Source organism: Bombina bombina, chromosome 1, assembly GCF_027579735.1.
Source record: "Bombina bombina isolate aBomBom1 chromosome 1, aBomBom1.pri, whole genome shotgun sequence".
Lineage (NCBI taxonomy): Eukaryota > Metazoa > Chordata > Amphibia > Anura > Bombinatoridae > Bombina > Bombina bombina.
This window is the reverse complement of record NC_069499.1, coordinates 341,389,210-341,402,487: the sequence shown is the minus strand read 5'-3', so window position 1 is coordinate 341,402,487 and position 13,278 is coordinate 341,389,210. Positions and strand designations below refer to the sequence as shown.

The 13,278-nt window shown below is 40.1% G+C and overlaps 1 protein-coding gene across 1 annotated transcript in view; it reads right to left on the bottom strand.

The window, feature by feature from the left end:
• Positions 1 to 235: 235 nt before the first annotated feature.
• Positions 236 to 13,278, bottom strand: part of CNOT9 (CCR4-NOT transcription complex subunit 9) — a 129,283-nt gene continuing 116,240 nt past the window's right edge. The window contains exon 7 of the mRNA XM_053712395.1: positions 236 to 826. Within this exon, the coding sequence (XP_053568370.1) occupies positions 658 to 826 (169 nt within the window). The 3' untranslated portion in view covers positions 236 to 657. The remainder of the gene's footprint in view (positions 827 to 13,278) is intronic.

Genomic DNA, 13,278 nt, shown 5'->3' with positions numbered 1-13,278 from the left:
TATCTTTAGTTAGGCTGCAAGAGAATGACTGAATATGACATGTTAGGGGAGGAGCTATATAGCAGCTCTGCTTGGGTGATCCTCTTGCAGCTTCCTGTTAGGAAGAGATATATTCCATAAGTAATGGATGACCCATGGACTGACTACACTTAACAAGATTAATAAACGTAGAAAAGAGGTGCAAAGCTTTGTTAGTGTTGGTAAGAATCTATAGAAATAAAAAAAAAGTCCACTCTAAATAGGCCGACTATTTTATTTATATTTTTTGTAAACAGTAGGAGTCAGGAGATAATCACTGGACTGCAGACCAGGAGAAAGACAATCACAGCTCCATTGCTTATTAAGATTCAACGCAGCAGGGAATAAAAAAAAATTGAAGTAGCCATCTCTTGCTCAACAAGAATACAATTAGTCAGTGCTTAATAACTGCAGTCTTTTTTTTTGCTGGTGTAGAAACCTGTACCACTTGTTTAACAGGGTGGTGGATCATCTGCTTTTGGATGCAACTCAGCAAATGTTACCAGAAGGGAGCAACAGTATTCATTCTAATTTCGTCCCTACTTTTCCTATGTCCACCCCACCACCTATTTGTCCCCTCTTGCGGTTTGCTCTGCAAACACATGCTACTACTTTATATTCCTTTCTCTTGATAGAAGGTCATTGAGGTGGAAGGGGTATGCCCCTTGGGTCAGTAACTTGACCTTCTTGCAGGTTCTTAACCAGCTGTGCCAGCCAGCGTTTGGTTGTGGTATCATCTTTCAGTACCTGGGCAAAAGTAGTATCTTTCAGTTGGTCAGGAAGGCACTGCCTTAATGCTTCTCGAGCCCTAGATATAGAGGGAAGGATAGAATACAATTTAGATGACTAAAGACTCGCATGTAAGTAAGAAATGTGTACAGCCCTGAGGCAAACTTTATAAATAAGTTTTTATGTATTCATTTATAAGTAATTTAATATCATTGTGTATATTATTTCATTCAGACCATAGACAAACTAGAAATGAAAACATTAAAAATAGAAAAAATTAAATCAAATAAGCAATTTCTATATATTGGCCCATATCCATGGATAATACTTATCAGGTGAAACCCCTCTCTCCCTGGAGAGGCATGGAAAGAACTGCTCACTCTTCATTAACCCTATAACAGTTTTCTGAGTACTTCAACTTTTTTTTAGGATGGACATCACTAGAAGTAGAAAGAAATAAACATGTAAAAAAAAAAAATCAGGACCCTGGTAAGTATTATCCAGGGATATGGGCAAATATATAGAAATTGCTTATATTTGGTTGGTAATTTCTAGTTCTCCTGGCTCTCCCTAGTATAATACTTTTCAGATGTAATGACTAACAAAGCAGTGTGGTGTAAATGAATAGTAAAAAAAAGTGTAAGGCACTGCCAGCAAAGCAAAAGACACAGAAAAGTCTCAAACAAAAGAACCTGTAAAACAAAATTAACCTTTACCCCCCAACAAATATACAGCTATAAAGCAAACAAACAAGATGGCAGGAGGAAAAATCATCATACAAAGAAATAGATATAGGCAGAACTTAAAAGGGACAGTGTAGAACATCGTAATCATAAAAAAACTAAAATGCAAAAAATATATATATATTTTTTAAAGCTTTATTTTGCGTGTCAGGATAACATGAATATAGACAATAATATAACATAAGATAAAGTTCAGATCTGACCAGGAGAAAAGAAAGAAAAAAGGAAACAATACAAGAACACAAGAAAATTTATCTCCACATATAAATCTATTCATTATAATCAAGTTACCCAAAAAAAAAGATTTTTTTTTTAATCCTATCCTGACATTTTATAGGATATATATTATATATAGTGGAATCGAAACATCCAACAGTACTCATCATAATATACTCAAATTATATATTAATTTTACACAAAAAGTAGGAAAAAAAATAAATGTTTTTTTTATAAACTCTCTCCTCATCCTCCGCCCACCAGTGACCCCACCTCATATATCAAGATAGTATGATACCCAATAACCAGGCATGGCTTTTCTAAGTCCTTTGTTGCCCAGGATTTATATGGATCCAACCCGAATTAGGACATTCTATACCAGGTTACAGGGAATATTTCCCTTAATATCAGACCCTCAAAATATACCGCTTTATGGAACGATTTCGTGAGAATGTATTGTATAGGGATAGGAAATGATTGTATAATATTTATACATTTATTAAAAAAACATTGTACTTGTTTGTTATGTATATTTGAAATATTATGTTGCTCAAAAATAATCTGTTGTTTCAAGGCTTCTATAAATACGTTCAAAGAGGGTTTTTTTTCTGTTTACAATTTCTTAATATAAGATTACGAAGAACTAGAATAATAGTGTTTATCAGATCAAAATTCTGATCATCAAAATTTAAGAAGAAAATAGTTCTTGGGTCAAAGAAGAAGCAATACTCTGGAATACACTTACTTAACCAAAAATTTACCTTCAACCAGAGTTGATTTATTTTTGGACAATACCAAAAACAATGAAGGAGGTCTGCCCCAGGTATGAAGCATTTATAGCAAAGACCAAGTTGATCCGGCTTCCAAATAGCTAACCTCTTTGGAGAGATGTAAGTATTATTAAGTAGTTTTAGGTGAGATTCATGCCAGGAGGAACGGAGGGGAGCTTCAATGAGCCATTTAATGCCTTTCCTAATATGTTCATAATTAATTTCTTCTAAATACTTCAACCAATAGGTTGCATACTGTTCCAGATTTAATTGACCTTGTTTTGCCAATAAGATCTTATATAATAATGAAATCAAATGATTTACTTGTCTGTATAGGTTAATATAACCTCCAACTATTTCAAAACAATCCGACCAAGTATTTAAGTGTACTTTCTTATTTATGAAATGTCGTAATTGCAAATACGCGAAGAAAGACTTATTAGAAAGGTTATATTCCGCTGCGATACTCTCAAATGTTCTCATATTATGCCTCTCATCAAGAAATTGAGTTATCTTTGTTAGTCCTTTTTCAGCCCATCCCCTAAATATCCTATAATGACATCCAGGTAAAAACTCGGGATTTCCTCTAACTGGTAAAAAAGCTGACATATAAGTTAATCCTTAGACGGATACATAATTGTTGCCATGCTTTAACCACATTGCATAGACTAATAAATGACTTAATATTAATAGGAAGCTGTGAATATGTACAGTGTATAATTGCTTTGATTGATAGTGGATGGATAAGGTTCTCTTCTATTCCAATATTGGTTAAATAATCAGAAGATAGAAGCCAATCAACGCCATATCATGCTAGAATAGCAATATTATATAACTTTATATCAGGAAATGCTAGACCACCAACTTCCTTATATTGAGATAATTTTGTTATAGCAATCATCTGCCTGGTCTTGTTCCAGAAAAATTTGGCACATGCTTGATCAAACATTCTAATATAATTGTCCTTAATAAAGGGAGATTGTTCATGATATAAATTATCTGTGGAAACAAAATAGATTTTATCATCATAACTTTCGCTGATAATGGAATTGGAAAAAGAGTCCAGCGTTGTAACTTGGATGTTATATGTGAGAAAAAAGGCGTAAAGTTAAGTTTATACCTAGTGTTCGGATCCCTGTGTAATTTGATTCCAAGATATTTAAAACTCTCGACCTCTTTTAAATTATGCTGCATAAAACTATCCTTATTTCTGTGTAACCAGAGAAATTCTGATTAAGTAATGTTCACCTTGTATCCGGATATTGTACTGAAAAGATCTAATGCTCTAAAGGCTATTGGAATATTTATATCAGTCTTTTTAAAGTATAGTAGTAAGTCATCGGCATAAAGTGATGACATTTTTGGGCGCCCAGATTTACTCCCTCTAGTTCCTGTCTTAAATAAATTGCCAAAGGCTCGATTGCTATATTAAAAAGAAGGGGGGAAAGTGGGCATCCCTGCCGCGTTCCTTTCTCTAATTTGAAAAAAGATGTTTGGATATTATTAACCAATATAGAAGAAATCGGATAATTTTATATACTCTTAAAAAAGTTTATCAGGTTCCCAAGGAAACCAAAATTTGACAGAGCATTATATAAATGTTCCCAGATTATAGAATCGAAGGCCTTCTCGGCATCAACCATAACCATAGCTAGATCAAATGCAAAAAATAATTACTTTTTAATATATTTTACATTTTTTGCAAGTATAATTATCATTGAGAGTGAACGTGCCTGTTATTTTCTATAAAAGCTGTAGTACAACAATGTTTCAGACAAAAGCCAGATATCACTAGTTGTAAAAATACTAGCTGTAGATAGAATATTGTGTACACCTGACATCACTGTCTGCAACAGCACTAGGTGTGCACAGTAGTATATATACTATAGGAGGAAGCAGAATGCTGTATTTAGCAGAAATAAGGTAACTTCAGAGAAAGTAAGTTGAGGAAGTTAACACAACCAGTAGTGTGAGGAATGAGTTTTAGCTGCCTGCACTACAAAGACTAATTTGTTGCTAAGCCAACCATGTGCAGGAAACTAAACTACAGAATAGACCTATCATGTGCAGGTAAGCAGCAGCAGCCATTTTTTTTTTATAATCTTATGCAAAATAGACAAATATATATAACTGCAAAATAAAGCCGTGTAGCTTGTCATTAAAAACACCTTAAATGGATACAAACCCCAAATTATTTTTATTACACGATTCAAAATAGAACATGTTATTTTAAACAACTTGCTAATTTACTTTTATTATCACATTTTTCTTTGTTCTCTTGGAATCTGGTTGAAAAACTAAATTTATGCTTACCTGATAAATTTATTTATTTCTTGAAACGGTGAGTCCACGGATCATCATCAATTATTGTTGGGAATATCACTCCTGACCAGCAGGAGGAGGCAAAGAGGACCACAGCAAAGCTGTTAAGTATCACTTCCCTTCCCACAAATCCCAGTCATTCGACCGAAGGAAAAGGAGAGAAAGGAAGCAACACAAGGTGCATAGGTGCCTGAGCTTTATATAACAAAAAATGATCTGAAAAATACAGGGCGGGCCATGGACTCACTGTGTCAAGAAATAAATAAATCAGGTAAGCATAAATTTTGTTTTCTTTCTAAATGACACGGTGAGTCCACAGATCATCATCAATTACTGTTGGGAATCAATACCCAAGCTAGAGGGCACAGATAAGGAACCTAAACAGAAGGCACCACTGTTTGAAGAACCTTTCTCCCAAAGGAAGCCTCAGCTTAGCTAAAAGTATCAAATTTATAAAATGTTGAAAAAATATGCAGAGAGGACCAAGTTGCAGCCTTGCAAATTTGTTCCACAGAAGCTTCAGTTCTGAAGGCCCAGGAAGATGAAACAGCCCTCGTGGAATGAGCCGTGATTCTCTCAGGAGGCTGCTGTCAAGCAGTTTAAATAGGCCAAAACAAATTATACTCCTTAGCCAGAGTGAAAGAGAAGTAGCTGTAACTTTCTGACCCTTGCGTTTCCCAGAGAAACAGACAAACAAAGCAGAAGACTGGCGAAAGTCCTTAGTCGCCTGTAAGTAGAATTTTAACGCACGCACCACATCTAGGTTGTGCAGCAAATGCTCCTTATGAGAATAAGGATTAGGACACAAGGAAAGAACGATTTCCTGATTAATATTCCTATCCGAAACAACTTTAGGAAGGGAACCTAACTTAGTACGTAGAACCACCTTATCAGAATGAATAAGGGGAATCATACTGTTACGCAGAGAGCCAAGAGACTCTCCGAGCAGAAGAGATGGCAACAAGAAACACAACCTTCCAAGATAACATCTTAATATCTAAGGAATGCATAGGCAAAATTGAGCCTGCTGTAAAACTTTAGGAACAAGCTTAAGACTCCAGGGAGGAGTAACTGGTTTAAAACACAGGCCTGATTTTGACCAAGGCCTGACAAAAGGATTGCACGTCTGGCACATCCGCCATCCGCCTATGCCACAAAATAGACAAGGCAAAAACCTGACCTTTTAGAGTATTTGCTGACAAACCCTTCTCCAGGCCCTCCTGCAGAAAAGACAAAATCTTAGGAATCTTCACTCTACTCCAAGAGTAGCCTCTGGATTCACACGAATACAGGTATTTATGCCATATTTTATGGTAAATATTTCTTGTCACAGGCTTATGAGCCTGCATCAAGGTCTCAATGACCGATTCTGAGAACCCATGCCTAGATAAAATTAAGCTTTCAATCTCCAAGCAGTCAGCTTCAGAGAACTGAGATTTGGATGAAGGAAGGGACCCTTAAGGTCCTTCCTCAGAGGTAGTCTCCACTAGATCTGCATAACAGATATTGCAAGGCCACGCCGGTGCTATGAGAATCACCAACGCCCTCTCCTGCTTGATCTGAGCAATGACTCATGAAAGGAGAGCGAACGGAGGAAACAGGTATGCTAGACTGAAATTCCAAGGGACCGCCAGAACATCTATCAAGACGGCCTGTGGATCCCTTGACCTTGAACCATACTTCAAAAGCTTGGCATTCTGCAGAGACGCCATGAGATCCAGCTCCGGCCTCCCCCATTTGAGGGTCAAGCTGGAAAATACCTCCGGATGGAGTTCCCACTCCCCGGGATGAAAAGTCTGTCTGCTCAGAAAATCCACTTCCCAATTGTCCACTCCTGGAATGTGGATCGCAGATAGACAGGAGTTGTGGGTCTCCGCCCACTGAATAATTCTGGTCACCTCTGATATGGCCAAGGGACTCTGAGTTCCTTCCTGTTGGTTGATGTATGCCACCAAAGTTATGTTGTCCAACTGGAACCTGATAAACCAGGCTAAAGCTAACGGAGCCCAGGCCACTAAAGCATTGAAGATGGCTCTCAACTCTAGGATGTTTATGGGGAGAACTGACTCCTCCCAAGTCCATAGACCCTGAGCCTTCTACGAGCCCCAGACTGCTCCCCAGCCCAGTAGGCTGGCATCTGTGGTTACAATAACCCAGGTAGGTCTGCGGAAGCAGGTTCCCTGGGAGAGGTGTTCCTGAGACAACCACCATGGAAGAGAATCTCTTGTCGCCTGATCCAGATCTAGTCAAGGAGGCAGATCCGTGTAGTCCCTGTTCCATTGTCTTAGCATGCACAACTGCAGAGCCCTTAGATGGAACCGAGCAAACGGGATGATGTGCATGGAAGCTACCATAAGACCACTTACCTCCATGCATTGAGCCACTGACAGCCGAGGGGAGGACTGAAGGGCAAGGCAAGAGTTGAAAATCTTGGTCTTTCGGACCTCTGTCAGAAATATCGTCATAGATAGGGAATTTATTATGGTCCCCAAGAACACTACCCTTGTAGCCGGAATCAAGGAACTTTTTCCCCAGATTCACCTTCCATCCGTGGGAACGAAGAATAGACAACAAGATCTCTGTATGAGAGTTTGCTTGTTGAAAAGATGGCGCCTGAACCAGAATGTCGTCAAGATAGGGCGCCATTGCTATGCCCCGAGACCGGATCACCGCCAACAGAGCCCCCAGGACCTTTGAGAAAATTATGGGAGTCGTGGAAAGGCTGAATGGAAGAGCCACAAACTGAAAGTGCTTGTTTAGAAAAGCGAATATCAGAAACTTGTGATGATCCTTGTGGATGGGAACATGAAAGTAAGTATCCTTCTGGTCTATGGTCGTCATGAACTGACCCTCATGGACCAAGGGAAGAATGGAACGTATAGTTTCCATCTTGAAGGACGGTACTCTGAGAAACTTGTTTAGACATTTCAGATCTAAAATTGGCCTAAAGGTCCCCTCTTTTTTGGGAGCCAAGAACAGATTGGAGTAGAATCCCAGACCCTGTTCCTGTGTTGGAACAGGAACTATTACTCCCCAGGGCAGACAGATCTTGGACACAATGTAAGAACGCCTCTCTTTATCTGGTCTACAGATAATCTTGAGAGAAGGAACCTGCCTCTGGGAGGAAAGCTCTTGAACTCTGGCTTGTACCCCTGGGATACGGATCATTCCAAACCCAGGCTTGAGCGAATTGAGAAAGTCGGCCCCCTACAGGATACATTCCCGGATAAGGGGCAGGCCCTTCATGCTGACTTTGAATCATTTGCAGGCTTCTTAGATTGCTTCTTCTTGTTCCAAGACTGATTAGGCTTCTAGGAAGGCTTGAACTGTTCCTGCTTGGAAGAGGGGGGTGCTTACCTCTAAAGTTTTTGAAAGGAACAAAAATTACTCTGACGCCCTGTTTATTTCTCTTATCCTGTGGGAGGAAATGTCCTTTTCCTCCTGTAATATCTGAAATAATTTCGGCCAAGCCCGGCCCAAACAAGGTCTTACCCTTGTAGGGAATCGCCAAAAGTTTGGACTTAGATGAAACATCCGCAGACCAGGATTTCCACCATAAGGCTCTGCGAGCTAGTACAGCAAAACCAGATATTTTTGCTCCCAACTTAATGACTTGTAAGGAAGCATCCGTGATAAAGGAATTGGCCAACTTAAGAGCCTTAATCCTATCTTGGATCTCCTCAAGAGCAGTATCTGTCTGAATAGAATCAGACAACGCATCAAACCAGTAGGCCGCCGCACTGGCGACAGTGGCAATACACATAGCAGACCCTGGTGAACATACATCATCTTTAGCAATGCCTCCAACTTCTTATCCATAGAATCCTTAAAGGAACAGCTATCCTCTATGGGAATAGTGGTTCTCTTAGCCAGAGTGGAAATCGCCCCTTCCACCTTGGGGACCGTTTGCCAAGACTCCTTAATAGAGTCAGTTATTGGAAACATTTTCTTGAAAATTGGGGATGGAGAAAAGGGAAGTCCAGGTCTCTCCCATTCCCGTGCAATAATCTCTGTAGCACGGTCTAGTAAGGGAATACCTCCACTGCGGAGGGAACGTCAACTTACTTGTTCAGTTTACTAGATTTCTTGGAATTGACTACGACAGTCGTATCGGAGTCGTCCAATGTAGCCAAAACCTCCTTTAATAAGACGGAGGTGTTCCAGCTTAAATCTGAAGGATACAACTTCAGCATCAGAAGAAGTATTTATACTGTCTGAATCTGAGATTTCACCCTCAGACGCTACTAAAGTGTCTTAAACCTCAGACTTCTGAGAGGAAGCACCTTGAGTAGCCACAACAGGATCAGAAACCTTGTTCATTGATTCTTTACATTTCCTCTTGCGCTTTCCCTGCAGCATGGGAAAAGCCGTCAGTGCCTCAGATGATACCTGGGCAGCAATATCTTGAAAAGAAACTCCTACCGGAGCGTGAGAGGAAATGCAGGGCATTGCATGTGTAGATGGAAAAAGTTGTGACGCTTGAGGAGAAAGCTGCGGCATATCTGGTACAGGAGACACTTGAACAGCATCCGCCATAGCCAATGATGGCTCAGAATCAAAAAGTCTATTCCTGTGACACAATGTTCTTTCAATACATGAACAAAAAGGAATTGGTGGTTCCACCTGGGAGTCAAAACACAGGCTACATGTAACATCTTGTAAGGATTCTTGATCCATCTTTGACCAATAAAAGATAAAAACTGCTTTTATTTCACCTGGATATTATCACATAAAAAAATGATACGGTCTCTTTAAATTTTTATTTCTGTAACATTAACTATGGAGCAGCGATCCTAATTACAACCCCTCTACACCTCAGCTATTTTGCCGAGGTGCCTACCTGTCCTGCTGGTCACAGTCAATCTAGCCTGCAAACGATCCGGTTTTCCCTCCGGAACTGCGATCCTCTAATACAGCAGAGCTGCAAACTTAACTAACGTCTCTATTCCGGAACTCACAGGAAGTGAGTCTGGAAGGCACGCAAAAACTGCTTGCCGCTTCTGAAGGGAACCGCCTCCTTGATCATGAGCGGTCCCGGTGGCCATTAGAATCTATAGCAGAGCCGCAACAGTGAAACACCTATAAATAAAAAAACTGCACTTTACATACACAGTACTTGACCGGATCTAAACTCGAGAAAAGGACAGAGACTGAGCTCTACAAAAAGATATTAAGTACTCCTCTCGTCCCCAGTGCCTGCATAATCTGACTGCAATTAACTCTAAATAGGGTCCATGGTATTTAATGTCCCATGCAGATTTAACTGCTGAAGTGCCATATTTTCCCCATAAAAGAAAAATAAACTTGGCACTTACCTGAATCTACATTAGTACTGCAGAAGGACAGCTCACCTGGTTTGAGAGGGTGTCCTCCCTCACATGGACCTGTGGAAAAAAAGAAAGACTGAGTAAGCTTACTCAGGCTTTCAGGATAGGGCAGCAAAATTGTTTGAGAGGCGCAGTGGGGATTGTACCCCACAAGTTCCCAATTGCTTAACAGCCACCACTGCTCTACTGAAGAGACTGACGTGGGCTACGGCTAGATCCCAGGAAAGATCAGAGCAAAATCTTGATTGTAGAACTTTTATCAACCTAAAACTTCCCCACCTTCTTGCAACGCAGGCAAAGCGAATGACTGGGGTTTGTGGGAAGGGAAGTGATACTTAACAGCTTTGCTGTGGTGCTCTTTGCCTCCTCCTGCTGGCCAGGAGTGATATTCCCAACAGTAATTGATGATGATGATCCGTGGACTCACTGTGTCATTAGAAAGAAAGCAGGAATGTAAGCTTAGGAACCTGCCCATCTCTGGAATACTATATGGCAGCAGCTTTTCAAGAATGGTATCCATTTGCAAGAGCTCTAGATGGCATGTCTATTTCCTGCCATGTAATGCTCCAGACACCTACCTAGATAGTTTTTCAACAAAGAATAAGATGGGAATAAAGCAAATTTGATAATATAAGTAAATTGATAACTTATTAAAAATTGTATGCTCTGTTTGAATCACAAAAGAAAAAAAAATTGGGTTTCATATTCCTTTAGTTCCTGTATGGAAAATATAATTAAAGTGAAGGTAAAAACTTTATTCAATTACAATATATCAATGCACTCTTTCATGAATGAATAAGCTAATCGCTTACTTCATTTTACAAAAAATTATTATTTATCTTGTATTAATCTATATTTTTCCCTACCTTTCGGACGATAACTCCTCCCAACCTCTATTTCCTGATGTGATGTGCGGTAATCTCAGAAGAGCGTTCACGATGAGCATATGAATGCGCAAATCTGAGATTTACGCTTCCAAGCACTACACAATCCTTAAAAATAGACTATATTTCAGACTAACATTTTTTGCAGATTTTGCACTGCTTGTGCCGCTCACCCTCATTCCCTACATGGTGTGAGATCGGGACAAACTGACTTTTGCACTGCTTGTGCCGCTCACCCTCATTCCCTACATGGTGTGAGATCGGGACAAACTGACTTTTGCACTGCTCGTGCCGCTCACCCTCATTTTTTTTTATTACTACATTTTACAGTATAAATATGTGATGTTTACACCAAGATAAAAGGAAACAAATTTGTTTGAGACATTTTAAAACTTAACAAAAAAGAAATTATGCTTACCTGATAAATTTCTTTCTTTCTTGACACTGTAAGCCCACGGATCATCATCAATTACTGTTGGGAATATCACTCCTGGCCAGCAGGAGGCGGCAAAGAGCACCACAGGAAACTGTAAAGTATCACTTACCTTCCCACAACCCCCAGTCATTCGACCGAAGGAAAGGAGAGAAAGGAAACACAAGGTGCAGAGGTGCCTGAAGTTTATATAAACAAACTGTCTGAAAAACAAGGAGGGCTGTGGACTAACCGTGTCAAGAAACAAATACATTTATCAGGTAAGCAAAAACTTTGTTTTCTTTCTAATGACACAGTGAGTCCACGGATCATCAACAATTAATGTTGGGAATCAATACCCAAGCTAGAGGACAAATGATAAGGGAGGGCAAGACAGGTAACCTAAACAGAAGGTACCACTGCTTGCAGAACCTTTCTCCCAAAGAAACCTTTAGCCGAGGCAAAAGCATTACATTTCGAAAAAAGAATGCAAAGAAGACCAAGTTGCAGCCTGCAAACTTGTGCCACAGAAGCTTCATTTGTGGAAGCCCAGGAAGAGAAAAGAGCCCTCATAGACTGAGCTGTAATTCTCTCAGGAAGCTGCTGTCCAACAGCCTCATAAGACAACCAAAGTATACTTCTCAACCTAAGAAAAAGAGAAGAATCTGTAGCTTTCTGACCCTAGTGTTTACCAGAGAAACAAACAAGGCAGAATACCGGCAAAAAAAAACAGTCTCCTGTAAGAAGAACTTCGAAGGATGCACAACATCCAGGTTGTGTAACAAACGATCCTTATGAGAAGGATTAGGATATAGAGAAGGAACAATAATTTCCTGATTAAAATTCCTGTCCAAAACATCCCTTAGGAAGGAAACCTTATTTAGTAAGAAAGCCCACCTTAACATACTGAAAGATAAGATAAGATAAGGGGAATCACACTGCAGAGCTGAGAGTTCGGATACTCTCCGAGCAGAAGAGATAGTATCAAGAAACAACCTTCAAAGAAATTTATAGAATGCATTGGTTCAAATGAAGCCTGCTGCAAAACTTTAAGAACCCAGTTAAGACCCCAAGAAGGAGTAACAGACCTAAACAGATAAGAAAATTGCACAACTGGAATGACCGCCAGACGCTATGTAGCAAAAATACAATGCAACAAAACTTCAGGATACTTGCTGACGAACCCTTCTCCAGGCCATCATGGAGAAAGGGAAAAATTCAAGGAATCCGGACTCTACTCCAGGAGACACCCATGGATTCACACCCAAAAAGATATTTATGAGAATCCTCCTAAAAACCAGTCTGTGTGCCAGAACCATGGCTTTAATGACTACTTCAGAAAACCCACACTTAGACAGAACTAAGCCTTCAATCTCGAAGAAGTCAGCTTTAAGAGAAGACAGACTTTGATGAAGGAAGAGACACTGATTCAGAAGGTCCTTCCTCAGAGGCAGCCTCCAAGGTGGGAGAGACAACATCTCCACTAGGTCTGCACACCAGATCCTGCGAGGCCATGCAGGAGACATTAGAATCACCGACACTCCCTACTGTGTGATACGAGCAATGACTCGTGGAAGGAGAGCAAACGGATGAACCAGTTAAGTCAGTCTAAAATCCCAAAGGACCGCCAAAGCATCTATCAGAGCGGACTGAGGATCCCTTGACCTAGAACCGTACATTAGAAGCTTGGCATTTAGCGGAGACGCCATCAGATCCAACTCCGGCATCCTCCTCTTGAGGGATAAACTGGAGAACACATCCAAAAGGAGTTCTCACCCCCCAGGATGAAAGAACTGACAGTTCATGACAGACAGCAATAGTGAGTTTCCGCCCACTGAACAATCTCAGTCACCTCCT